Genomic DNA, 27675 nt, shown 5'->3' on the forward strand with positions numbered 1-27675 from the left:
GGTGGTTCTCCCACATACAAGTTGAATGGCCAAGTCACTGAACTTCTGTTGAATTTAGTTTCCTAAAAAAAGAAAAAAAACAGTGATAATGCTTACTCCTTATTTATGAATTTATGAAGAAGGTGGGAAATAGTACTCATTAAGTTTATGCTAAGAGGTGCCTGGCTGGCACAGCTGATAGAGTATGTGACTCTTGGTCTCAGGGCTGTGAGTTCAAGCCCCAAACTGGGCATAGAGCTTACTTCAAAAAAAAAAGAAAGAAAGAAAAGGAAAAATTTATGCTAAGGGCCAGATGTTGTTCCAGGTGATTTATATGTTTAATTCATTTAATCTTCATAAATAGCTACAAAATAGGTAGTATTATTGTAGTTTTCATTTTGACAGAAGAAAATAAGGTTCGGAAGAATTAAGTAACTTGCCCAAGGTACAGAAGTACCAAGCAGAGTATCCAGGATAAACCTGTCCCAAATAAATCATTCTTTTCCGTTGCTCCATTCAGCCATTCCCAATCATGGTCTTACTTAAAAATGGTGGGGTTATTCAGTGATACATACCCCAAATTAAGAATCAGGAGTGTGTTACCTGCATCTATAAGGTGAGCTTCTCAGGACACTTTTTAACTTCCAATCTCCCATTTCCTTTCTTTGGGAAATTTTACTCATCTACTCAAATATTAAACCTCTTTCAAAACTTTCCCAGCTATCTCCCTGCTTCCCAGGCTCAAATTATAATCTGTGACTCCATCTTCCAGGTTACCTATACGCAATAACCACACAATTTCAGTTATTGTTTTAAAGCCACAGACTAATGTGATACTTAGCATAGAGTAAGCACTCAGTAGAAGTTTTATAAGTGAATGAATAAGTGAAGTTTAACAGTACACAAGTAATTTAATCTCTCTAGATATCAATTTTCTCCATCTTTAAAATAGATGGACTAGTCTCTCATATCATGAGAATTCAATGGAACATGTTGTGTTCATAAAAATAAAACTGTAAGGTGAGGCCAAGCAGTTGTTCCTTTTGTAAAGAGAAAAAGGACTCCCCCCCACACAGAAAACAGACCAAGAATGAGGAGTTTTTCATTCATATTAATCCATGGGAGCTCTCTAAATGATAAGTGATTATAAGACCGCTCCACACTGGAAGAAAGAAAGAGAAAAGAAGATGAAAGGGGGAGGGGAAGGAAGGAAAGGAAGGGAGAGAGAAAACACAAATTATTTTGGTTTTTTTCTTATTTACTTACTTAGATTCCATACTTTTCCATAATACTTGAAGCTTTGTGAGTAAAAGGGTCATACCTACTTTTCCTTACAGATAAATACACACACACTCACACACAGAAACATTCATCTTAGGACTTCACACTGCATAAGGAGTCATTAACTTTCTGATTGATTTGCATATCAAAGTGTCTTTTGATGGTGAAGATCGTATAGGAAGAATTTAAGACTTTAAGATTTTGAAGACAAAGAGCATTGGGTTTGAGTCATAGTTCTGCCATATACAAGTTGAATGAGCAAGTCATTTAACTTTTCTTGTAGTTATTTCCTTAAAAACAAAAAAGAAAAAGAGAGAGAGAATAGTGTCTACTCCTTAAAATCTTTGTGAGGATTAAATGAGTTAATCCATACAAAGTGCATAGAATTCTGGGACCAAAGCATCTCAAATATTATGATCACGATAAAGACAATGATGTTGGTGATGAAAAGGATAACAAAGCTGTTGACAAATCATGAAAAGTTGATTATTTCTCATCATGCTAAAGTCAACAGCTGGGTACATCTCTGTAAGGACTAAAGAAATAATCTAAACAAGAGCCTGACACGTTGGTTTTATAAGACTTTACGAAATTCAAAACACATCCATGCATTAGTTCATTTGTGCTTCCAGTAACTCTGAGGGGCAGACAGAGAGAGAAAATTGGTTCAGAGTGGTCAAGTGAAAATGTCAGTACTATCTGCGAGCCTAAAGATGCCTGAGACAGACCTCCTGTCCCCAACCTGGGGGTCATTTTGTGGTTTCTTTTTCTCCTTCAATATTATTTCTGATGAGCATCAAGTCATCAGGGCTCAGGTGTTGGTTCTGCACCAAACATCAGAATAACCAGAGTATTTAGTTTAGCAGCAAAGGCAATAATGACACTTATTTCTCCAAAAGTCTTTTTCCTTCTGTCTAGCCTAAGAACCCCAGCCAGACATGCATAAGAAATTATGCCAGACTAACAGATACTTGAAATATAACATTTCTTCTGGGAAGCTTGAAATACCTTATCACCAATTATATTTTCTTTTTCCCCATTCAAATGTCTGGATGATTATAACTACCTATGACAGCTTTCTCATGGACGTGTACCATGGGTTTCCTGAAGATTGGTGAAGATCAGTGGCACCGGCTTCTCTTGCACACAGGGTGTGTTATGAGGGCTTGTGGGGTTCTCCTGGATGTTATGAGTGTCCTAGCTTCCCTGATCATTCAGATGAAATTCAATTCAACTCAACAAACCTGCCAAGTTCTCTGTCATGTGCAGATCCAGGAAGAGATTGCATACTGTGGTCATAATATCACCATTTCCTGTCCTAATCCCAAACTTCCCTTCCCTGGTAACAGTAATCACACAGCTGGCAGTCTGATGAGGGAACAATTTGGGGGAGCCTGATATCTCCCAGTCCCACATGTGCTCCTCGGCCACAATTTAAAATAAACTTTTTTTTTACTCTCCTTGTCTCATGGGTTATGCACTATTTTTCAAAATCCATTTAGGATAGCAAAAGCAGGTCACTTGACTTGCTTACATTGGGCTCTGATTTCTACATCTTGACTCTTAGTTCGAGTATATGTTGATCTTGAAATGCATCAAGAAGGGGCCCACAGCGTCTCTCCCATCTGTAGCTCCCCTGTTCCTCTCCACCCCCTACTCTTCAGGAGACAATTTTGCCTCCTTCACTAAGATCCATACGTGTATCCTAAGGTCTCTCTCTCTCTTTACTCAGTGTCACTGCCTCTATGGCTATTTCTAATTCCTCCCCATAATCTTAGTGAAATGGGTTTCTTTCCTTAGGAAAAGTAACATTTCCATGCATATCTCAGATGCCATTCCTCTTTCCTTGTCAGAGTCATTCTTTCTGCTCTACTTCAAAATCTCTAAATACCTCAGGACCCATACACTTCTCTCCTCTTTTGCAATCTCTGAGCACAATTGGCTGGAGTATCCTGTGAGGAGGACTGTCCTCTCATTTCTCTGATTATTTTTTTTAAGATTTTATTTATTTATTTCACAGAGAAAGACACAGCGAGAGAGGGAACACAAGCAGGGGGAGTGGGAGAGGGAGAAGCAGGCCTCCTGCTGAGCAGGGAGCCTGATGCAAGGCTCAATCCCAGGACTCTGGGATCATGACCTGAGCTGAAGGGAGACACTTAATGACTGAGCCACCCAGGCTCCCCTCTCCGATTAATTTTTTTTCTGTTCCCTCTATTGATTATGGCCTGGGCTTCTCACCCTTCCCACACTATTCTCACTTGTTCATTCATCCATTTTTTCATTCATTCAGGATTCATAGAGGACCTAATAATCTGCCTGGTACCAACCTGAGCTTAGGAGTACAGCAGCAAGCAAAGCAAACACGGCTGCTTTCATGAAGCTTATATCCTGATAGGAGAAACCAGAAAATAAGCAAGTGCATTACATTTCAAATAAAATAATTTTGGATAGTAAGAGAAGATATAAAGAAAAAGAAGCAGGGGGCACCTGGGTGGCTCAGTGGGTTAAGCCGCTGCCTTCGGCTCAGGTCATGATCTCAGGGTCCTGGGATCGAGTCCCACATCGGGCTCTCTGCTCAGCAGAGAGCCTGCTTCCCTTCCTCTCTCTCTGCCTGCCTCTCTGTGATTTCTCTCTGTCAAATAAATAAAATCTTAAAAAAAAAAAAAGAAAAAGAAGCAGGATAATGACATAGAGAGTAGCTTCAGGTGGGGAAACTGAACAGGAGCATGACCAGGAGTGCCACTCTAAGGAGAAGTCATCTAAGGCAAGACCCTAACGATAAGAAACCAGCCAGAGGATAAAGAGCATTCTGGGAAGAGGGGACATCTGGCACAAAGGCTCTGTGATGGGAAAAAGCTTAATAAGTTTGTGTAATGGAACATTGTGAACAAAACAGGGAATGGTAGACACAAGTGTGAAGATCTAGCCAGGCCTCAGGGCAGGTGAGGAGTCTAGATTTTATTAAGTGCAATGAAATGCCATTGAAGGGCTTTAAGCAAGGAAGGTACACGATCTTATAAAATACAGAATACAAAAAAACACAATACAATACAAAATACAAAAAATCCTCTGGCTGCTGTTTATAGACTAGAATGGATGTTTCATCATCATCTGTAAGGGGAAGATGATCTTCAGATTGGGAAAGGTTAAACACAAAACAGTAAAAAAAGCATTGAAGCCAAAATGGCAGAAAGGAGGAAGGCATAACTTAAACAATTAAAATGAATTAAAAACTCTTAGAACAAAGCAGAAGTTACTTCAGGGAACTTAAGGTACTTGCCAAGTGACAGAGAGCCACTGCCAAAAAATCAAAGGAAATGTCAGAAAATTGAAAAGACCAAATGCTCCTATTTTCAATAGAAGAGAGAGTGTCACATGCAGACTAAAGGCAAGCACACTGTTCCTAAAAATCTCATGTAAAATCCTCAAAGTGACTAAAATGGGACTGGTAAACATTTAGAAAAGAACATTGTGATTATTTCCTAATAGCACAAATGGATGTAAGAAAAATTATGTAAAATTAAGCCAATTCCCACTGTGGTAGTGGTGATGGTTGTGGGGGTGGTGGTTGACAGATTTATCAGACTGAAAATATCTCCGTTGCTCTATGCATTTGGATGGGACTTTCAATAAAATCATAGAATCTCAAAGGTTCTTGGAACTTCATCAGTAATCTATTCCAAATTTCTAACCTATAGAAGATTTTTTTTCCCCCTGCACCACCCCAGTAATTTTTTAGAGAAAAACATCTTGAACATAACAAAAGATAATTCCTTCCACTTTGGAATTGTTTGAAATATATTGCTGAAAATCTATTTCCATGTAAATGTAAACCATCGATCCTACCTCTTTTCTCTGGACCATTATCAATGTAATTTTTCTTCCATGTGTCCTTTGTGTTAAGTTTTCAGGATGTGTCATGCTGTAAGTATGGAAAATAGAGAGAGATACTGTTAGTATTTGTTTGTGATTGAACAACCATATCAAAAAGTCTAATTAGGAGCTCATTGTCATGCTAGAGTGAGGTCTCTAGAATCATGTTGAAGGATACTTCTTTGGTTTTTTTCCCCCTATTAAAAAAAAAAAAAACAACCCTATATTTGGATCAGGTGATTGTCAAGCCTAGAGGTAAAACAAAGCCGAAGAAGAGAGATATGTTGGATGATTGAATTTGGATTCAATAAGAGTATTAACAGGATGTGACAATTAGTTGAAAATGATAAATTTTAACAGCAATAAAGTAGTCCCATAATTATTTTTCCAAAATTCCCCGTATAACTAAAAATGACTCTGCAACAATTCAAGTGAAAAATAGTTAGGAATTTTAATTGACGACAAGCTCATTTTGAGTGAGATATGGCAGTAGATGTATTTGAATCGACATACCTTCTAAAGCAGGTATGGCCGTAATTCCCCTGGATTTATGCTGGTCAGACCACATGGGGAACATCATTTCCTGTTCTAAATGTTACTTTGAGAATCATGCTGACAAAATAAAAATCCATCTGAGAAAGTGACAAGAACAGTTTGAGGACCACTTCATGTAGTGTGGGGAGGGAAGAGGAATGTACAGAATTTGACTGAATGTAAGGAAAAACTTCTTTAAACAGTAGAAGGGACAGGTACCTGGGTGGGCTCACTCAGCTAAGCATCTGCCTTCAGCTAAGTCTAGATCCCAGGGTGCTGGAATTCAGTTCGATGTATTCCCTGCTCAGTGGGGAGTCTACCTCTCCCTCTGCCCCTCCCCCCTGCTCATGCTCTCTCTCTTGCTCTCCTTCAAATTAAAAAAAAAAAATCTTTTTTTAAAAGATTTTTTTTTTAATTTGACAGATAGAGAGAGTGTGAGAGGGGCAGAGGGAGAACCAGACTCCCCGCTGAGCAGGGAGATGGATGCAGGGCTCCATCCCAGGACTCTGGGATCATGACCTGAGCCAAAAGCAGACTCCTAACCAACTGAGACACCCAGGCCCCCCAAAATAAAATCTTTTCTAAAAAATCAGAAGGGGCTAATTTGGGAAGTAGTAAGCTCTTACCCCTAAAAAGGGTCGAGCCTATTCATCAGGAATGTTCTTGGGGAATTCATGAATTGAACAAGTTGAATTAAGTCAACTTTAATTTCTCTTCCAAGTTTAATACACTGTGCTTTAAGGGCTGGCCTTCAAAACAACACAGTTTATGGCCTGGTGGCTCCCTGCCCAGGAAGAAGATCCGATCTTGGCGACCTTCTGCCATCCTGTCATATGTTAGGAAAGAGAATTTCCTGCCTATGGTTCGTTTACAGTCAGCTGTTACTCTCCTGTTCTTTTTTGGAATATCGGTGTCAAGCTTCCCCTTTTGGAAAGGGAGCAGGAGGGAATGAGAAGGGGGAGGGGGAGATTTTTGTATTAATCTTTCATTTCAGTTCCAGGCATTCCTAATCGAGTGGTTATAACAAACCTGAGTTTGAATTTAAAGTTTCAGGTTTCCCTTCCAGAGATGGGGCGGGGGCGCTGAAACAGCTGTTAGGACTAGGGAGTGGCTAATAGTTGGAAGAAGCCAAACCACAGTCTGTCTGATTTTAAACTAAACAAGGAAAAGAAAAAAAGCGATTAGAGCAAGAAGGAGCTGCCCCCACCCACAGCACCCCTCTTGGGCTAACCTTTGGATCACCTCCCTGGACGAGGAGGTGAACATGGGAACAGGTGCACCTCACTCCTCCCCACTCCTCCTAAGCAGGGATTATCTTGCTGTGTTCATAGTGTCCGGAACTAATTAATCAAGACTAGACAAAGTATAGATTGGAAGAACAGAAGGGGCTGGGGTCGGGGGAGAGAAGCCCAGAGCTTCTCCTGTACAGTGTATATTACAGATGACATCATTGCCTGAAAGAGATTCGGCCCTCCCCTTCCCGGAGCTGGAGGCAAGCATGTGTGTGCGGGAGCAGGAGTGGGGTTGCCTGGAGGGTGTGAATTGGTACGAGGGGGTGTGCCCGTGCTGGGGAGAGCTGCCGGGATGTGAAAGGGAGACCTGGAGACAGGCGGCTAGCAGAGAAACCGCGAGGTCTGGAGGTGTTTGCGCCGCTCTAAGCTCCGCCCCTCGCTCCGCCGCCGTGTTCTGCCCTGGGAGGGGCACGCCTGTTTGGGGGTGGGGAGTGTGTGCACGAGGGGTGGGTCCGTGGTAGCGGTGGGGGTGGACAGCCGCCTGCGCATGTCAAGGCTGACTGAACATACGCGGTCAAAGGGGACCGGGAGAAGGGCAGTAGGTCACCCGCCACCCAGGGTCCGGGACCGGGCACGATCCCGGGGCGAGCTCCGGGGAAGGGGCCCACCCTCCCTGTCCCCTCCCCCTGAGATCGGCAGCGCGACAGGAGCTTCCGCCTCCTTCCCCGCCCCTCCGGACCTTCCCGGGGAGCGGAGGGCGGGTGTGGACAGTACCGAGGTGGAACGAATTTTGGAGCTCAGACGGGTGGCCCGGGTGGCTTCGGGTGTCGGGGGCACGCCCAGCTTGGAGAGCCGGTGCAGGCGGATGAAGCCGAAGCTCCTGGCTCTTGGCGGATCCTAGTCCGAGCATAGCTGTTGCCAGGGGAGGTGAGAGGTGGATCAAATGGACCCCTTCGACAGCCCAGCCGCCTAGAGCCCTCCGTGCTGCTCTCTTCCGAGCGGAGCTGTCACCGAGGCGCAAACAGAAGCAGCTGAGCGCATGGAATTTGTGAAGTTCCGGGGTGGGCGGGGAAGGCACTGTCCGTGGTGCTGAGCCGGATCCCAGCAACGGGCTCCGGGGAGAGCGCGCGAAGCTGCTGATCGGCTCCTTCGAATTGGGGCGGTGCGCTAGGGTAGCTTGGAGCTGAAACCCCGGCCCGGCTCGGAAAGCCCCCGGAAAGCCTCCCCAGTTGCCGGCGCTTGACCCTTATTTCAGTCAGAAAGTCGCCCCCTTGGGGCAGTTCGTCCCAAAGGGTTTCCTCGAAAGTATCTGAGAGGGCGAGTTGTTGACCAAGGGAATCTCTCTGTTTAGCCCCGGAAGCCACCCGCCGGAAAAAAAGATGCCTGCCTTCAACAGATTGTTTCCCCTGGCTTCCCTCGTGCTCGTCTTCTGGGGTAAGTACCGGCACCCTGCCGTGCGAAATGCAGATAACAGTAATAATGCCAACAATAATAACACTTAATTCGTGTCGTTTGTGACAGAAAGGAGCCCTGGTTGGCTTCCCTCTATGCTTGTCTGCCAGACACGGAGCTCCATAGGGGTTCCATGAGAGCTGGGATCTTGAGATTGGAAAAACACGTCCTCAATCCTGCTGCTTTATTCCTGAGCCACCGTTGGTGGTTTTTCCAACCCTCTTCCTGTTTCCTGTTAATTCCAAAGTATTTTTTCCCCCTTTCGTTTGCTGAAAGGGAATGCAGCTACGTTCATTATTAAAAATCTCAGTTGCATTTACATTTCATTTTTCAATGAGGAATCAGTCGGTCTTCAGATTAATTCCCATGTCTTTTTTTTAAAAGCTGGATGCACGCATTTTGAGAATGAAAACACTTCAGCTATCGGTCCATTTTTAAAATTCTAACAAGAAAAATAGGCTTCAGCCATTTGCAGCTATGTCTTTGATAAACGAGCACCTGGGCATTGCATCTTTATTCTTTTTCATGAGCATGTGAAGCTAAGGTGCTTTGGTGTTTGGGGACCAATGTTTTTGTTGTTGTTGTTGTTTTTTTTTTTTGGTTTTCAGAAATGAATAGGTTCTTGTTTGCTGTGAGGAAATAAGGTGACCTTTTCCTTCCAAATAAGGAAGACCTTCACTTGCAACAGTAAGGCTAAGCAGAGTAGTGTCGGAGTAGGGTGGCTGCCTGTGTGTAGAGAGAGTTAAGGAGTCTATGTGATAATGTCTGAATATGTGATTGAAAGAATGCTTTACTCTGTGTATGTATATGCTTCAGAGTTCGAATGTGTGAGCATGTTAGAATGGGCATCTGAATAGATTGGTGAAGATGTGTGTGTGTGTGTGTGTGTGTGTGTGTGTGTGTGTGTGTTGGTTGTGTAGTTCTGGGCATCTCTGTCTTGATGACTCTGATTAGATCCTCAGGTCAAATATAGGTGTTCTTCAGTTAATAGATGGCTTCACATGATCTTCTACATTCCCACTTTTCCCGTGTTTTTAACCTTTCTGAATGCTAAAAATCAATAACCGGTATAAGTAGAAGTGATTGTGCCTACCTGCTTTATTGGAACTAGGCATGTGGGCTTATCCTCCCATGCTTGGCGTGAAACTCATTCTGCCTGTACAGTGGCAAATATGCTGATGGGAATTGCCTCTTTGCCTTAGTATCACTTTATTAAGCCTCCAGGACTTACTGGCTGCCAGCGTTAATCTGTATTTTGCATGTGACCAAAAGCAAAGCCAAACTTCCTGTTGAACAAAATGCCTGATGAGATAGTCCAGGAAGGACAAAGAGGAAGAGTAATGCCAGTCCCAAGGGCAGACACACCGCCATCCATCCCCAGTAGAGTAGACTAGACCTGAAGATGAAGCCGACATAATAGGTTGCCAATGATCTCACCTGCCTTGAAGATTTAAGGCTGGAATTTCCTCAGGGGAGGCTAAGACTAGGGACATGAGACTTAGGAGAAGTTGGTCTGCTGGGTAAGAAAGAGTGTGAGTAAAACAATGGGAAATGAAGTTGGTGAGAGCCTTGTAAAGCCCTTGTAAAAGGCTCTACAGAATCTTTCTTCCCAAACCTTAATTTAAATTTTTAGCTCCCTGCCTGAATTCCAGCAGAGGGGGTGAGCATGCCTTATCCCAAGCACCTCTTTGGACTTACAAAGCCTGGCTTGGAATCTTAGCTCTGCCATTAGCTTGCTATGTAACAATCTTAGAGTATCTGGTTCCTCATATGTAAAGTTTGGAAGTTGGGGCAGATAATATTTAAGACTGAATAGTAAGGAAGTATTTACAGAATATTGCTAAACTTGGCAGTGTCCACGCCTCTCCTCACCCCACTCCCCACCCCATCCCAACATAGAACCTTTGGGAGAAGTGTGCACATCACACCATCCTTGGTAATTCTCAACTTCTTCATAACCGGAACATTGCTTTCACAAAACTTAAAAGCTGCAGAAGGAAAGAGGGATGGTTTGGGAAACTTGGCCATCAAATGTAAGAGAAAGGGCCTCGTTTCACAAAAGCAACTTCATTTTATTTGAATGTAATTCTAGTATTGGAAACCACTTCGACTAGATACATTCTCCTCCCCAAGCTGCTTTTTCACATGATGCAAATAGGAATGGAAAGAATCTTTTCCATTATATTATTGTCTGCATCTCTTAAAAAAACTCCCCTTATTTCCTTTAATAAAGTATATAATAATAATTAAAACAAAACTCTATACTTGCCTGGTGCTTTATAGTTTACAAAACATTTTTCAATCCATTACTTCTTTTTGGTCACCATATCGATCCTTGGAGGTAATCAGGGGGAAATAGTATTATTTCCAATTTAGAGGTGAGAGAATGAGCTCAGGGAGAGGGAAGAACTTTCTAGAGAACTCTTGTCTCCTGATTTCAGTCTCCTACTACTTGTTCTAGCACTTCTTATGGACACATGTCCTGCTCCACAGAATTGCCAGATAGGTATCGTCCTCTCATCCCTTTTCTGAGCCATCACCCTTTCTCCCCTCTGCCAAGCCATTGCCTTTCCTAAGGGCCTTCTGAACCTCTAGGCCCAGGTCTGTTCTCCCAGGTGTCTGCTGTGTTGGGTGGGGAATATTTTCCTCTCTTTCCCGAGCAGCTCATTTTGCTGGATCCCATTCGTTCGAGGCTCTGCTAAGTGACTGGCTAATCTGATAGACAAATCATTTCAGCGTGTTAATATCTACAGATAACTTCATTTATTACCCTCCTTCGGAAAGTATTTACATTCTAATCAAAGTCTTTATTATCTTAGCACAAAGAAAAGAACTCTAGAGCAAGGTCAGGAATGCCCAAAGAAGAAAAAGATTAGAGGAGTTGGTTCAATACACATTACTCTCTACCTTATAATAGATTGATATTATTCCTTAATTAAATATAATCATTAGTAATAACATCATATTCTACCTTCTTAGAAGTTTCTTCATTATTTTTTTTAATTTTATTTATGTGTTTGAGAGAGAGCACAAGCAGGGGGAGCAGCAGAGAGAGAGGGAGAAGCAGGCTCCCTGCTCAGCAGGGAGTCTGATATGGGGCTCGATCCCAGAACCCTGAGATTATGACCTGAGCCGAAGGCAGTTGCTTAATGGACTGAGCCACCCAAGTGGCCCAAGTTTCTTCATTATTACTATGGAAGTTAAAGAAGAGACCAAAAGTGAAGTGATCTGGCCAAGACTATTCTAGTTTATTCTTTACAGTCAGCAATGTGGTCTGAATACCTACCATGTGTACAACCATTCTTGGACAGCTAGAGGATTTCAGAGAAGGCAGTCTCTATGGGCTGGAGAAACAGATTTCACCTCTTGATGGATGGAACAGCAAGTCATATTGCAAAGGGCAAGCAAAGAGGGATGAGAGAATTTTGTGGCCATTTTGCAATGTGCTATCCAGGACCTCACGAGCAGAATTCTACAAGAAGGAAATTAGTAGCACTCATTCTCTGGTGCAGTTTTCCTGACTGCGTATATTCTGTCCTCCCCTCTTTAACTGTAAATGAACTAACTGTACCCCTATTTAAGACCAGCTCACCTACGTCACCTGTGACCTATGGAAGGATGTGCGGTCCAGCAAATGATTCCTTTTCAAACCCCAGCAGCTCTACCACACCTTCATCCAAGCAAAACCATTGAGCCATCTCTCAGTCTCATCAGTGTGCCAGCCTCTTAACTACTCTCTTTGCTTCCGCACTTGCCTTTCCTCACCACTTCCGTTTATTCTCAACATAGCAGTCAGATCATGTAATTTTGTATAAACTGTATCTTTCTTCCATTCGGAATGCTCCAGGGTTCTCCAAGTCACTCTGAGTGAAAGTCAAGCGTAAGGTTCTAACTGTGGTCTGCAAGACCAGCCATGATCTGACCCTGGCTTCTGTGTCCTTCTTTCTCACTCTGTTCCCTGTGCTTTATTGTGCTTTTTGCTTTTGACAGACACTGCCCCCTAGGACCCCTGAAATGCTATTTCCTCTATTTGGCATACTTCCGCACAGATATTTGTATATCTCATTTCTTCCCTTCAGTGCCTGCTCATTGTCACCCTCTCAATGAGGCTGTCTCCAATGTGTCTGTGCTCCTCTACTCTGTTTTACTTTTTCTCATAACACTTCTTATAACGTAATGTATCTTGGTTTTCTCGCCCTCCCCTGGAATGTAGATTCTGTGAGAGCAGGGATGGTTTCTGTTTTGTTCCCTGTTGTGTTGTCAGTGCCTAGAACAGCGCCTGGCACACAATAAGCACACAGCATATTTGTTGAGTAGGTGAACAAAGAGACGAAGGGTAAAATACCTTAACAAGGGATAGTGTACAAAGCACATTCATATAAATAATTCCATGGAATTTCCATGATGACTTCATTAGAGAGATGTTATTTCTAACATTCGGTTGATGAATGAACTGAGTCTTTGGGGCTAAAGGGTAGATAAACCCAGGCCTTCCGTTGCCAAACACATCTTCATCCTGCCTCTGAATTTGTAACTGTGCATTCCTTGGTACATTTTCAACCATGCTGCTTTGAAGTCATCATCGTTGAACTAACTTATCTTCACCATGTCTCATTAAATATGAATGTGCCCCAAGGTTCCCTTCTACACAGAGTTCTCAAGGCACATGCTCTGTACCTCTGTTCATTCCCAAGCTTTTGCAAAGACTACACCTTCTTCTCTTCAAACACATCACATTCTGAAAGTGTTTCTGGTCAGTTCTCTCCAGATAGGGACCCTCTCCCCCAAAAGGGATGGTCCATATGCAGAAGCAGGAGACCCTCTTTTTTTTTTTTTTTTTTTAAGCAGGAGACCCTCTTGCAGATTGCCCAATAAGACCAGCCCCAACTTGTTTGAGAGTTTTAAAACAAATTAACTTTATTTTTCATTGATGTTTTAAACTTCATCATAGTGCCACTCTGTCTGTTTGTTTCTATTTGTTTGTTTGCTTGTTTGTTTGTTTTTAAAGAAAGGCAGACTATCCAGTGCCTCATTTGGATGTGTCTGGAGTCTTGGAAGATAGACTCCCCTATGTTTCTTTCCAAATGGACCTTGAGGGCTTGTTTGGAGGTTCACAGCCACTCCTATGCCCTTGAGCAGAGAACAGTCCTCCTCTGTAAGGTGGTCCTCTCTCACTGAGTGCACAGCTTTGGGAGGGATGCACGTGGAGCGGTGAGGGAGGAAGGGGACACCTGCCTAGCCAGACAGATGAGCCAGATCCACGCTGGCAATCAGTGGGGTGACAGATCCTAGGGCCGCTTGCTTTTTAAATTCTGTGTTTAATCATGACATTTTTTGCCTTCGAAGCCAGTCGAATGTAATTTATTTTTTGACTCAATTAGTTGGTCAATCTCATTTTAAGCTCTAAATAAAGCTTTCCTCTGTTTTTAGAATGAACAGCCTGCCAATACAGAGGCAGACCAACCATTTATAGTGTGCTAGCCTTTAAATATCAATGTGCATTGTTTCATTTTTTTAAGGGGTTCTGTTTTTATTATTAATTCATCAGAAGGGGCCTTTAAGTCCTGATATAAGAGTCCTTTGTGGTCATCCCACTTTTTAATCTTCTATACAATGAAATGTAAACTCTTACCAAGTAGTTTTTGTTTTTTTTTTGCATTTGTAAACAGCTTCGGCACCAGAAAATTATTTTTTTTTAATAAGCTAAACTTACTTTCTTGTAACTTTTGGAACTGGACAGAAGTTTCTTTCTCTTCTATAGGCCAGCCTTCAAATATTTGAAGACAGATAAGTTCTGTGTCCAAGCCAGGCAGCCCTCATCCTCCCGTCTGTTTCTCCCCAGATTTTGTCCCCAGACCCTGCTCCATATTGCTCCCCTCTGGGCACGCACTCATTGAACAACTTCCTTTTGCAAACTGTGACACCCTGAACGGATCCTAATGGTCCAGATTTGTTCTGAACAGAACGGAGGCCCCGTTGCTCCCTCGTTCTGCACATTGTACATCTGTTAACGCAGCCCACATTCGCACTTGCTTTGCTGGAAGCCACATCCCACTTTTGACTCATTCTGAAAGTACAGTCTGATGTACCCGCCCTTTTTTAATGGGTTATCAGTTTCTAGAGAACAGGGACTGGAGGTCCGGACCTCCGTGTGGCATACAAGGTGTCCCCCTGATTCTGACCTCTCTCCAGATGTTTGACTTTGTTTCTCTCCACTCCTCTGCGAAAAGCATCACTCTGGCCGAGGGTCCGTTCACTTGTCTTCCTCACTGCAGCTCCATCCCCCACCAGGCATCAAAATTACCCACATTTTTTTCATAAAGTTCAGATATAATTACATCTCTCCATGGCTTGCCGACATCGGACCCCTCATGTTGTGAAGGCCACACAAAGGTCTTCACAGTGTGGTCCTAGCTCCCCTTCTAGACCCTAGCCTCATCATCTTCTTCTTCCTCTCTCCCCATCCAACCAGGAATAATGGGCCTCCTCTGGGAACAGAGCCCATCGCCAGCACAGCACTCATCGTGGCCCCAATTCATGATACTTTAGAGAATGCGTTCCCTGCTAGATTCTAGATGCCTTTAGGGTGTGGTTAGCGTTCCGTTCATCGTTGCATCTCAGCCTAGCGTCAGGCCTGGCCCGGCGTAGATTTCAGCCAATGGTGGTTGAATGCAGGGATGCATGGTGGTCCGTGGATGGGTGTGTGTGCCCTGTTTCCCACCTAGACTCTAAGTCTCTGAAGGCAGGAGTCAGGGCGGCGCCACACCCTAACTGCGTCCTGGGAGGCTTGCAGTGACCTCCAGGTCATTGACGGCTCCTCTAGCGCACTCCCTGCCCGCTCCGAGGGTGCACCCTTGGGGAGCACAGGTGCCGATGTGCGGACACATACATGCGATTTTCAAGTTTGTCTCATGACGCTTTCTTCTCTGTCTCTCCTCCCTCCCTCTCGTTCTCCAACGCCACTCCCCCGGTGTCCGGCTTCCCCCACACCTCCTGTTCCTTCCCTGTCACTGGCCTCTCTGCAGTCAGCGTCTGCTTCCCTGTGTGTGTGGAAGTGCCCTCGGAGACGGAGGCCGTTCAGGGCAGCCCCATGAAGCTGCGCTGCATCTCCTGCATGAAGAGGGAGGAGGTGGAAGCCGCCACGGTGGTGGAATGGTTCTACAGGCCCGAGGGCGGTAAAGATTTCCTTGTACGTCTGGCTGCGGACACTGGCCTTTCTTTTGCTTGCCTCTGCTATTATGGGCCTGGATCCTGAGAGTCCGGGTTTGCGAAGATCGGACAGACCCTGGCTCTTTCTTTTCAAAGCACTGACAGCTCCCCTGCAGATACCTGACAGCCCAGCCTCTGGGAAAGGAAGGGCGCCCGGCCAGCTGCGAGCATTCCTGCTTACAAGCAGGGGGAGGGGGAGAAGAGAGAAATAGCGTTTAGTGCCTACTGTGCGCTAGTCACTGGACAAGCACCTCGTAGGTGTTTTTAATTTTCTGCACTGCCCTAGTGGATGGATTAAATTAGCAGGAGCACGGAAACGACACTCAGCGTCAGTATATGGAATAGCGTAGGCTAGCTCACTGAAATCTCACAGTCCCAGTGAAATAAGGCTTGCAGGGATGACCAAGCTGCTTTTCTTCTTCTCCTCCTCCTCCTCTCCCTCCTCCTGCCCCTTCTCCTTCCCCTCCTCCTCTTCCTCCTCCTCCTTCTTTTTATTTAAATTCAATTATCCAATTTAGAGTACATCATCCGTTTCAGATGTAGCATTCAATAATTTCTCAGTTGGGTACAACACCCAGAGCTCCTCCCACCACGTGCCCTCCTTAATGCCCACCACCCAGTGACCCCATCCCCCACCCACCTGCCCCAAGCCGCTTTTCAGCTGGTATACCCAGTACAGCCGCATCCATGAGTAAAATATTTAAATAGCTCCGTGGTGGGTATTTAGCTGGGCCTAGCCTCCCAAGTGGCCTCACCACCACCGGTCCCACTAGGAACCTCTGGACGTCCCCATGTTCTAGAAATTGAGGGATCACCCTGACAGAGCAGGGAGCCTCCAAGCCCCGCCCCGTGCTGTGGCTAATGTCAGTTCTGATTGGTTGGAGCCACTGCCCATAAGGTTGTTACATGCTTTGAATACCACCTCGGGGATGCCCATTACTCACACTTTCACTGACCCTGGGACCTCGCTGCCTGCCTCGGTTTGAGTTTCGATTCCACAACTTCTGGGTTCTGTGCCCTGGAGCAATTTGCTTCGCCCCTCTGTGCCTCGGCATCCTCATCTCTAAAATGGGGGTGCGAACCACAGCTACCTCAGAGAATTGTTACCTTCAGAGTTGTTAGCTTTAACTTTTAACGCTATTTAGAATAGCCCTGGGGTATAGGAAGCACGATATAAGTGTTTGCTAGAGAAAAGGTATACATACATAAGTGAGGCGCCTGGGGCCCCAAGAAGTCAAGTTAATAAGAGAGCTTAGATCCGAACCAGGGACACAAGGCTCTTCTTACTGCCCTATCCCACCTTCCCGCAGGCAAGTTTCTTTTCTTCAAAGACTTCATGGCGACAATAAGAGGGGGAAGTTGAGTGTTTGCTTCAACGGGTGCCAACACTGGAACCAGTAGATGTCCCTGAAATCTCGGTGTTTCACCCAGAGTTGACTGTGACTGGCTTTACAGGAACCTGTTACAGGAACCTGGATGTCTGGGCTGGATGCGAAGGCTCCCACTAAGCTCAGGCCTGATTCTATGCCAACCCCCAACTCGGCCTCCAGGTCTGCCCAAAGTGAGTAGAAGTTGACTCAGAAGGAAGAAAAGAAACTTTAAAAAGTTGTAGTAGACATACAGAGCAAGGCCGTCTCCTAGAAATGATCGCGACAATGGGAATGCCCTATCTGTGCTGTCCAGTACAGTAGCCACTGGCCGCAGGTGGCCACTGAGCACCCGAAATGTGTCTAGCGCAATGGAGGGACTGAATTTTACATTTTATTTCATTCCCAGTTATTTCATTTTTATTGTAGACAGCCATGCGTGCCACGTGGAGACTAGAATGGACAGCACGCCTGTAGAGAATAAAGAGCTGTAGAGAGTGAGAAGGTGGGGGGTGTCTGAGAAAACCAGTTTTGAGACCACATTTCACTTATAATTCAGCCCAAAATGAAAGACCTGAGGTGTGCATATCAGTTGGCAGCTCTGTTTATCTGTGACACCTTTTGCGTCCTCGGTCCTCTTCCTGTGACCTGACCCAGGCCGACCACATCCACTCAGTGAGAACCTGATCAGAGAGGCAAGTTTTGAGGCCAAGGCTTTCAGATGTCTTCGTGACGCAGGAAGCTGCCTTTCTAGGTCTCTCTGCTCTCTTCTCTCACCGGCTGCCCCCGTGACGCATCTTACCCTCTTGTTCTCTGTCTCCTTCCAGATCTTTCTTTCTCCCAACTTCCCCCGTCCTGGTCTCCTGTACGCTTCACTCACCTTTTATTTTTATTTTTTTAAAGATTTTATTTATTTACTTGACAGAGATCACAAATAGGCAGAGAGGCAGGCAGAGAGAGAGGAGGAAGCAGGCTTCCTGCTGAGCAGAGAGCCCGATGCGGGGCTCGATCCCAGGTCCCATGACCTGAGCCGAAGGCAGAGGCTTTAACCCACTGAGCCACCCAGGCGCCCTTCACTCACCTTTTAAAAATTTTTTTAAAAAATATTTTATTTATTTGAGAGAGAGAGAGAGAGCATGAGCAGGGGGAGTGGAAGGGGCAGGGAGCCCAACACGGGGCTGGATCCCGGAACCCTGGGATCAAGACCTGAGCCGAAGGCAGATGCCTAACTGACTGAGCCACCCAGGCATCCCCTTCCCTCACCTTCTTTCATGTTCTTCCTTTGCACCTCTTTTTTCCTGCCAGTCTTCTTCCTGCCTCCTCCTTTCTGCCTCTTGCTTTGTTTTGTCCAGATGCCCTGACACCTGTTTACCTTTGTTCATCTTTCTCTGCCTTTCTCTCTTCCCCGCCCTTCTCTGAGCCTCATCCCACTCCTATTCACGGGATCTGCTTGTAACCATGTCCCCTTTCGTCCCCGTCCCTGCACCATTCTCCTTTGCCCTGCCCTGTCCCCATCCCAGCTCTCCTACCCGATTTTCTCTCCCGACCCTACTCTTTTGCTTCTCAACCTGCAGATCTACGAGTATCGGAACGGCCAGCAGGAGGTGGAGAGTCCCTTCCAGGGACGTCTGCAGTGGAACGGGAGCAAAGACTTGCAGGACGTGTCCATCACTGTGCTTAACGTCACTCTGAATGACTCTGGCCTCTACACCTGCAACGTGTCCCGGGAGTTTGCTTTTGAGGCGCATCGGCCCTTTGTGAAAACTACACGGCTGATCCCCCTCCGAGTCACCGAGGAGGGTGAGGCTGGGGCACAGGGTCTCCAGGGTGCCCTGCTCTTGAGGGAGGGAGGACAGTGGGCTTCCACTCAAATGACACCCTACAGAGTGCAAAACCCATATATCGAGAGTGGCGATACCTAAAAATGTCAGCATTGACTTGTCTTCCTGTAGGGGCCAGTTTCCTGCAAACTGCCTGATAGCTTGCCTCTCTGTGCCTTTCTTCAGAGCAGAAAGGCTCAGGGATGACAACAGAATGACCTCTTCCTTCATCCCTTAACTCTCATCCTTAAAGAAGGAGGACAGTCTCCATAGAGCCCAAAGCTGCCAAATCAGCTGTACCTGCTTCTCTGGCTTGTGTTGAATCCCTGACTCACTGGGCACAGGGAACGCTCATGAGGTCATCTAGAAGTCCTCAAACCCTCCTGTATGTAAGCCATACACATCCCTGAACCAGCGGTGCTCAGCCTTCAGTAAGCCTCAAAATCCCCTGCAGGACTTTGAAAAATGCAGACTTTCTGATTCTGTAGCTAGAGCTTGGGAATTTGCACGTCTAACAAATTGCCAGGAGATGCCCCAGCTGCCGCGGACCACACTTTGAGAACCACTCCTTCAAACCAAAGTTTGACAGCCTTTTGTCTTCTGTTCCCCTCCCCCCAAATAATCACGCAAGCAATCCCCTCCTTCCCCATCCCAGGCATCTCTCATTGCATAACCTCATTCTCAACTGGGAGAACAAACTTTCTAGTCTTTAGTTTAAAATCTTCAGATTCCCTACAGCTAGTTTCTTGTTGGGGTGGGAGGTGCGGGGAAGCCCTTTCATCAACCTAACTCAAAAGTTTCTCTTTTAATCCAGTCCAGAATCCAGGGCGAAGTTTGAGTGTTCCCATGCATGGTCCTTGTGCTTGCTTGCTTGCTTTCTTTTTAAAGATTTTATTTATTTCTTTGACAGAGATCACAAGTAGGCAGAGAGACAGGCAGAGAGAGAAAGAGAGAGAGGGGGAAGCAGGCTCCCCGCTGAGCAGAGAGCCCGACGTGGGACTCGATCCCAGGACGCTGGGATCATGACCTGAGCTGAAGGCAGAGGCTTAACCCACTGAGCCACCCAGATGCCCCGGTCCTTGTGCTTTTAAGGGACTCCGGGAACTGTGGCTCCTAGCCCCTTGCCAACACTCCCTCACGTGTCCGAAGAGTGATATATGCACGTTCTTGTGTGTTTTCTCATCCAGGTTCAATGATGGTTCCATTTCTCTTAGCCTGTTCTCAGGCAGTCTGTTTCCAGCATCTTCTTAGCATTATCGCTGCCTCAAGATGCCAGGTGGTTAGAAGGCAAAAAAGTGTGGGACATGAAAGAAGAGGTCAAAGTCAAGATAGGGCATTTCCAAGGATTTCCAAGAATCCCAACTTCCAAACCACAAGTGTGTGTTTTTCTTATGTTACTGTGATAGAATTCATAATGCAAACTTGAGAGTGAATGGCAGGTCAAGAAAGGTCATGATTTTGTCCTGACGTGGGCAGTATGATTCAAATGGAAGATAGGTCAGTTCTGAACATGCAGAAGTACTCTCAGACCACCTCAGGAATTTAGACCTGATGAGCCATTTTTCCCTTCTGGGCCCATCTCCTCTTGTGTACAAGGAGTGTGTTGGCCTGGAAACTCTCTAAGGTATTTTTCTGTTCAGAAGTTCCATTAGCCTCTCTGTTTACACACCTCCTCTCCCCGGGGAGCAGGGGCTGGCGCCCTCTGCTGCTCACCATGGGGAACTGCTGGCTGCTGATGGCCAGCCACTAGGAAGGTGCCTGTCTGCACCCACTGCGCTCCCAGGCTTTTGCCTCCAGAGACCCTCACGCAGCCAGTGGAAGGTGTGCCAAAGCTGAACCAGTCCGCCTGCTGGGCGCCAGAGCCAGGCTTGGGTAAGAATAGAAGGAAAACAAGCTTGTTGTCGGAACCACTGATCCTCTTGGGATGCTAGGACTGGAAGGAAGCTTGGCTCTCATTTCATCCAGGGGTTCTGAGCAAAGAGCAGACGTCAGAATCACCCAGGGAGCTTGTCTGCCGTGTAGACATCTCAGTACCACTCTTGTGGGTATGAGTTCGGTGGGTTGGAGTGAGGTCTGGCGAGAGTCAGTAGAAATGACTCCCTCGGTGATTGACTGGAGGGCGCAGCTCTGGTGTCCCTCATTTTGTGGTGGGGAGATCAGCGAGGGGCTTGCCTAGTGACGTGAAGCAAATTAGCACCAGACGCAGGACTACAAGCCAGATCTTTTGCCTGCCAGGCTAGCTCTACGTCCATGGCATCTTCTCCTTCTACCACCATTACACTCCCTGCTACTCTTTCTTTCTTCTCCGTTTCTTAACTTTTTTCCCTTCCCTCTTCCCATCCCCTACCCCTTCTCTCCCCCTCCCTTCCTTTTCCCTTTCCCTTCTCTGCCCTCTTCCTTTCCCCCTCCTTTCTCTTCTCCTTCCCCTTCCTCTCCCACTCCCCTCACCCCATCCTTTCCCTTCCCTTCCCTCCTCTTCTTCTCTTTCTCTTCCTCAGTGATCCCCAGGCAGCCTCCGAGACCACCTTCCCCCCCAGGTACTACTGGTCTCATAAGGCTCAGAGCCACATGCCCCAGCATGACCACCACGCCACATGTCCTCCATTCCTCTAGTCTCCCAGAATCTCTCTGGTTTTCTTTGCTCAAGCTGAAATTATCCTACCCTAAACTCTGGCATCCTGGCTCTAAGACAAAAATCTGAGGTCTTTTTACCTAGAAGTGAGTAAAAATAGGGAGCCTAGATACCTTCTTGTGTTACTGCTTCTGGCCTATTGCATTAATACAATGCGTGCTTTAAGATGAATATGTCCTAAATCAGGTAGTGTCAAGGGGACGAAAAGACATTTGATGTGTATGGTGTCCTTCTGGGCTTCAGGCTGCATCTCTGACCTCCAGCTCCAGGAGGTCCAGCATCCAGGAAACCTGGATGATCGTGGAGCCTTTAGACTGCTTCTCTGAGCTGAGGGTCTTGGCGACGGCTATTCTGTGCTTTCAGTGAGCTAATGAGCGAGGCCTTATGGATGACTGGGGCCTTTGACTAACCAGGGGCCATGAATCTAATGTACAGATAGGAGCTAGCAACAGGGGATGTGCCTAAAACCTCCCTTGCCACTAGAAAAGGAGATCTGTCAGGATACTTGCCATAGAGTGTGTTTTAATTGTTGTTCTGGTTGGCTGTGAAACAAAGATCAATATTTATTTATATTCATTCATTCAACAAATACTTACGGAGTACTTCAAATATTCTGGGATTAGACAATAGCTGATAACTCAGAAATAAGTAAAATATGTTCTTAATAAGCCCACCATCAGTAGGGAAGACAGAGAAACCCATGGCAGTACATCCTGAGGAGTGTCACGATGGACGAGGAGGACAAGTGCACAGAGGAGGACACCCTCTGCATGAGAGGCTGAGGAAGGCTTCGCAGCCCGGGCCTTTGGTGGCATCTGGGAGAATGGTCGGGGGACTGAAAAGCAGGAGGGGATGTTGAGACAGAGGTAGCAGAGTGAGGTGCAGTCCCATTGAGGAAGAGGAAAGGGTTTGGAGAGATGCCCGCGGATCCCAAAAGACCACAGTGTATATGGGAGGGGAAGTTTTGCCAGTGCGTCGGATGGCGATGAGGAGAGAAGGGCCGGGCGATGAGTGGTCTCATGTGCCGCGTTCAAGGTTCGGTCTTTCTCCCAAGGGCAGCGGGGAACACGGAGGGTTCTAAGCACGACAAAGGCAGGATCAGATTTTTGTTTCAGAAAGTCCGGTTAGTACATGCAATGCTCCAGTTCTCATTTCTGTTTGGGTTTGGGATGACGTGGAAGGAAGACAATGGGAAGGACCCTGTTTCCAGTCTGGTCTTGTAGAGAACACGCCCAGCTCACAGGGCTGGCTGACTGCTCTGGCCCCACGCTCTCTCCCTCTGCCACTCTAATGTCAGAGGACAAGGTGGCTGAACTAGACACGTTCCCCACATCTGCGTAGACCATCACATCTCACCAGATGTTCTGGAACACAGTAGGTCATGTCATGGTGGGAACAGTTACCCTGACCTTACCTTTTAGGGAGATGAGTCTCCAATAAGGGAAATGACTCTCCACATAAAACCGGGACCCAGTTCTTATCTCTCAGTTTCCAGATTCCTTCCGCGGGTCTGTGATTTCTTCCACTCCCCATTCCTCCGCACCCCCCAGTCCAGAAGGAAGTCGGTGAGCAAGCAGGCAGAGAGGAGCGTCGGACCGTATTAAATCTCTCCGACATCTTCTCGAGTTCCTTAGCCCCAGGGCTTATTTAAGCAACACTTAAAAATAGGTCTCATATATCTCGGAGCCAGTGACAGCTCGGGCTTTGTTGGGCGTGCAAATTCTGAACCCGCTGTCCCCCTTGCAGCTGGAGAAGACTTCACCTCTGTGGTCTCGGAGATCATGATGTACATCCTCCTGGTCTTCCTCACCTTGTGGCTGCTCATCGAGATGATATATTGCTACAGGAAGGTCTCAAAGGCCGAAGAGGCAGCCCAAGAAAACGCGTAAGTTCTAAGACACCAAAAATAAGGCTAACGGGCACCTTCAAAGCACTTGCCCTCCCAGTCGAGGTGCTAAGCAATTGACACGGACCTCCGCTCTCGTCACTACAACCTTCGAGGTAGGCAGCACCGATACACCCATTTTAGAGCTGAGAAAACTGATCCCGGGACAGTTTGCCCAAGACCATTATAAGAGGCAAAGCAAGGTTTCAATTCATGCCTGCTAACTCTTGACGGGGACACTTAACCTCTGATGAAAAATAAAGCCCATAAGCTATCATCTCAGTCTTACGACATTCGCATTATTACGACCATCTTGCTACAGAGGTTGAAGCAGGCTCATAGAGGTTAAGTGGCTTGCAGGGACCACACAGATAATGAGAGGAGAGGCTGGGATTTAGGCCTCTTGATTCCAAACATTTGTGCTCTTTCTGTCACATTCAGCCATTTGGGGCACACTGCGGAGCTCATCAGGCCACCTGGGCACCGTCATTTCTTAGCTAAGGAGCTCCGAGCCACACGATCTTTGCCCTGGAGATAGGCAGCAGTTGAATACCCAGAGTAGGGGCTCTCATTCTCCAAGGTCCAGACCGTATTGTGGCCATGTTCACCAGGGCCCTAGTCACTCGGGAGTGAGCACATCTAAGAGGCCGTTCTGGCCTGTTAATTCGGGGAGAGGAAAGCACAGAACGGTCATAGATTTACAACGCTAGCAACAATGCAGAGGTGATATCCTAAAAACTGTAGGCAGATAAGATCACCTAAAAATGTTTGGTAAAGAAAGTATTTTACATGATGCTATGATCTCAGGAAAGTAAAAATTACAACTGATATAAGGATAAAAAGTAATGATATGCTGGGGAAGATTGTCATTCCTGGTGAAACCCTAGGTTCTCAGGTTTTAATGCTTGGAAGAAAGTGCTTACAACTGGGTCTGCACGCAAAACAGTTGGAACAGGGGCCCCCTAGCAGAGCCAGGGTCCTCCAAAGGCTACAAGGACAGGACAGATGAGAAAATCAGTCTGCCAGCCTGGGGAAAAACCCAAGGAAACTTTTTTTTTAAAATATTTTATTTATTTGACAGAGAGAGATCACAACTAGGCAGAGAGGCAGACAGAGAGAGAGGAGGAAGCAGGCTCCCTGCGGAGCAGAGAGCCTGATGTGGGGCTCCATCCCAGGACCCTGGGATCATGACCTGAGCCAAAGGCAGAGGCTTTAACCCACTGAGCCACCCAGGTGCCCCAAAACCCAAGGAAACTTACCTGTCTTGGCCTGACTCCCAAAGAGAAACAGAAAAGATTCTTGAGAATTAGTAACCACAAGCCTGCAGTCACCGCGTTTGGGATTTAAATTTATACTACCTGCATGATCCAGGAACCTCTAAGCTGAGAAATTCAATAAAAAAATTGGTCCCCAGACAGCGATAACCATATAGGAGCAAATGGAAAATCATTCTGAAGAGACCCTCTCTCAGCTGAGGCTTACCAGGATTCCCCACGTAAAGCACGGCTGGATCTAATTTCACAGTCTGATCCAAAGCTAAAAGCCAGCACAGGCAAGACAAGGAACAAACAGCAGGATTAAGTCCCAGGAACTTCAGACACAAGGACCTGGTAGAATTTTGAAAATAAGTTCATTTGAGAGAGTTAAAGCAATAAAATAAAAGCATAAGAAAAGGGATAGTTGCTAAGAAAAACAAACAGGCAGATTTCATTGTATTTTTAAAGATTTTATTTATTTGACAGAGAGACATCAGTAGAGATGAGAGTAGAGAGAGGCAGGCAGAGAGAGAGGGGGAAGCAGGCTCCCGGCTGAGCAGAGAGCCCGATGTGGGGCTCGATCACAGGACCCCGAGATCATGACCTGAGCCGAAGGGAGATGTTTAACCGACTGAGCCACCCACATGCCCCACACACAGGAAGGTTTTAAATAATTTAAGAAATCTGGAAATGAAAAATAGAGTCAATAAAATTTTTAAATGTAATGTTCACCAGAAGATTAGATACGAACAAGCAGGGCATCAATGTAATTAAGCAGTACGGAGTGAAGCCCAGAGATCTAAAAAGATGGGCTATCACAATGAAACATGAAGGAAGAAAATGAGAATACCCATTAGAACAGAACAGGCAAAACAGAGGAGAAACGATATTCAGGGATACAGCGGCCGAGGAAAGATTCCTCAGATCCAGGAAGCACGGCGCGTCCTGTGCAGCAGAAATACTGAACCGAAACCCCAGTCATCCCTAAACCGAAGAAGGGCGGCTACTCAGGTTACCTCCAGCAAATACCAGCGGGGTTAGAACTGCCTATGATATGAGAAACATGTCTGCTGGCTTCTGTTCAATGTTAACTTGCAGATCCTAGGGAGTGTACTAAGTAAATACAGAGGGGGAAAAAGAGTAAAAATTGTAAGGGAAGACACCAAAGTATCATGATCCATACCCAATATAATTATCTATTGTTTTCTGGCAACCCCCTCTGGAGCTTCCCTGGTGTAATGGGAGGGCAGGGAGAGACAGAAGGAAGAGGCAGGCCATTCCAGATGGAATTAAACCAGGGAAATTACTTGCACGGCTTTTCCTGGGCAGCCATTGGACAAGCCTGCCAGAATCTTAAAGGTTTGTGTAGAGAGAGGTCTTAACTGGGCTCAGATGGATATATACTGTCCAGATAGTCTCAACACCACATCACTGTCTTCAGACAGTGTCCCTGGGACAGCTTCTGGGAGTAGGGAAGGTAGGCAGAAGGCACACTCCAAGAAAAGCCGGCGGGGGGTGGGGGAGTTGGGGGGCAGGCGGCTTGACTGCTGGAGTCCAGCTCATGGGTCACCCAACAGCCACATCCTGCCCGTGACTTCCTCCACCACCCACATAGAAAGTCCAAGGGAAGCCACGGACAAAACATTAGAGCCCGTGAACACCTTCCACAGGAGGGTAGGTACAAATCAAAACACAAAAGTATAAAAGCCATCTGTAGTCCAGCCACAAACATTTAGAAAAACATTGAAATAGTTAAAACATTTGAAAAAAAATTCCATCATAGTGGCAAGAAACACTGCCCAGCACCTGGGAATCCATTTGATGAAAATGTGCGAGAACTTTCAGAAAATTGCAAAACGTTACTGGAAGACTTAAGACCAAAGTAAATGGGAGAATCAGACCTCACTGGTGCAAACATGGCAATTCTCCCTGAACTTAATCTGTGAATTCAATGACATTTCCACCAAAACCCCTGTTGGATTGTTCAAGGAACTCAGTTAGTGGATCTTAAAAGTCACGTGGAAGACCAAAGGGCCAAAACTAGTCCAAACCAAGCGATGCCCAGATTGTGACTCTTTTCTCCACCCAATCTCTGCTGTGTATTATTCTTTGGTTTTGCTTCTTGGTGGGCAACGCTTCTGATCATTCTTAGCTCATGAGCCATCGTTTGCCTATTTCAAAGAAAGCACTATTTCGTGAAGGTGGCTGGTAGGACTTTCCCTATCCGATATGAAGATTTCTTTTTTTTTTTTTAAGATTTTATTCATTTATTTGACACAGACAGAGAGAGATCACAAGTAGGCAGAGAGGCAGGCAAAGAGAGAGAAGGGGAAGCAGGCTCCCGCTGAGCAGAGAGCGGGGCTCGATCCCAGGACCCTGAGATCATGACCTGAGCCAAAGGCAGAGGGTCAACCCACTGAGCCACCCAGGTGCCCCACGATATGAAGATTTCTTATAGAGCTATTAGAGATAAGAGTTTATCTGTACTGACCTAGGCATACAGCACAAAGAGAGCAAAGCCGAGAGCCCCCCTCCAAATGGATCACGATAAAAAAGATTCCCCATCTCTCACACTAAACAGAAGTAAATTGTGAGTGGATTTAAAGACAAGGTAAAATGTACAACTTGAAAAGCCTATCACGGGAAAATAGAAGACACTATCTTCATTACCTTAGAAGAGAGGATTTCTTAAAATGCAAAAGGCATGGAGAGGAAAGAAGGGTAATTTTCATGACACTATATATGAAAATCAGTTTAGAGAAAACAGACCCGGAGAAGATATTTTCAAGACATGAAGCCATCAAAGAAAAATCCAGGGGTGCATGAGGGGCTCAGTCAGTTAAGCGGCTGACTCTTTATTTTGGTTCTGGTCATGATCTCAGGGTCCTGGGACTGAGTTCCATGCTCAGTGGGGAATTGCTTCAGGATTGATTCTCTCTCTCTCCTGCTGCCCCTCCCCCTAAAAGAAATAAACAAAACCAAGAGAAAAGAAAAGAGAAAGAGAAAGGGAAAGGAAAAGGGAAAGAAAAGGAAAAATCCATGAGAAAAAGACAGGAAAACTGGGAAAGCACATGAACAAATTACAGAAGCAGAAACCCCAATCACTTAAAAACTTAACGACGTCAGCAGTAATCAGGGAAATGGACATTAAAGCA

The 27675-nt window shown here is 45.9% G+C and overlaps 1 protein-coding gene and 1 long non-coding RNA gene across 3 annotated transcripts in view; one reads left to right on the forward strand and one right to left on the reverse strand.

The window, feature by feature from the left end:
- Positions 1-7741, reverse strand: LOC123949598. Its single transcript, XR_006820059.1, has 3 exons — positions 7674-7741; positions 5107-5182; positions 1-62 (listed from the first exon to the last, which is right to left on the reverse strand). It is a non-coding gene; the product is annotated as an uncharacterized LOC123949598 (long non-coding RNA).
- SCN3B (sodium voltage-gated channel beta subunit 3) overlaps positions 7237-27675 on the forward strand; it is a 23148-nt gene continuing 2709 nt past the window's right edge. The window contains exons 1-5 of one of the 2 annotated variants that reach the window (XM_046017144.1): positions 7237-7299; positions 8251-8333; positions 15377-15540; positions 18502-18727; positions 23126-23264. In XM_046017144.1, the coding sequence (XP_045873100.1) occupies positions 8279-8333; positions 15377-15540; positions 18502-18727; positions 23126-23264 (584 nt within the window). In that variant the 5' untranslated portion in view covers positions 7237-7299; positions 8251-8278. Of the gene's footprint in view, positions 7300-7476; positions 7827-8250; positions 8334-15376; positions 15541-18501; positions 18728-23125; positions 23265-27675 lie in introns of those variants that run through there. The other variant, XM_046017142.1, reaches the window with a different exon arrangement.

The sequence above is a fragment of the Meles meles genome, chromosome 8 (assembly GCF_922984935.1).
Source record: "Meles meles chromosome 8, mMelMel3.1 paternal haplotype, whole genome shotgun sequence".
NCBI classification, from domain to species: domain Eukaryota; kingdom Metazoa; phylum Chordata; class Mammalia; order Carnivora; family Mustelidae; genus Meles; species Meles meles.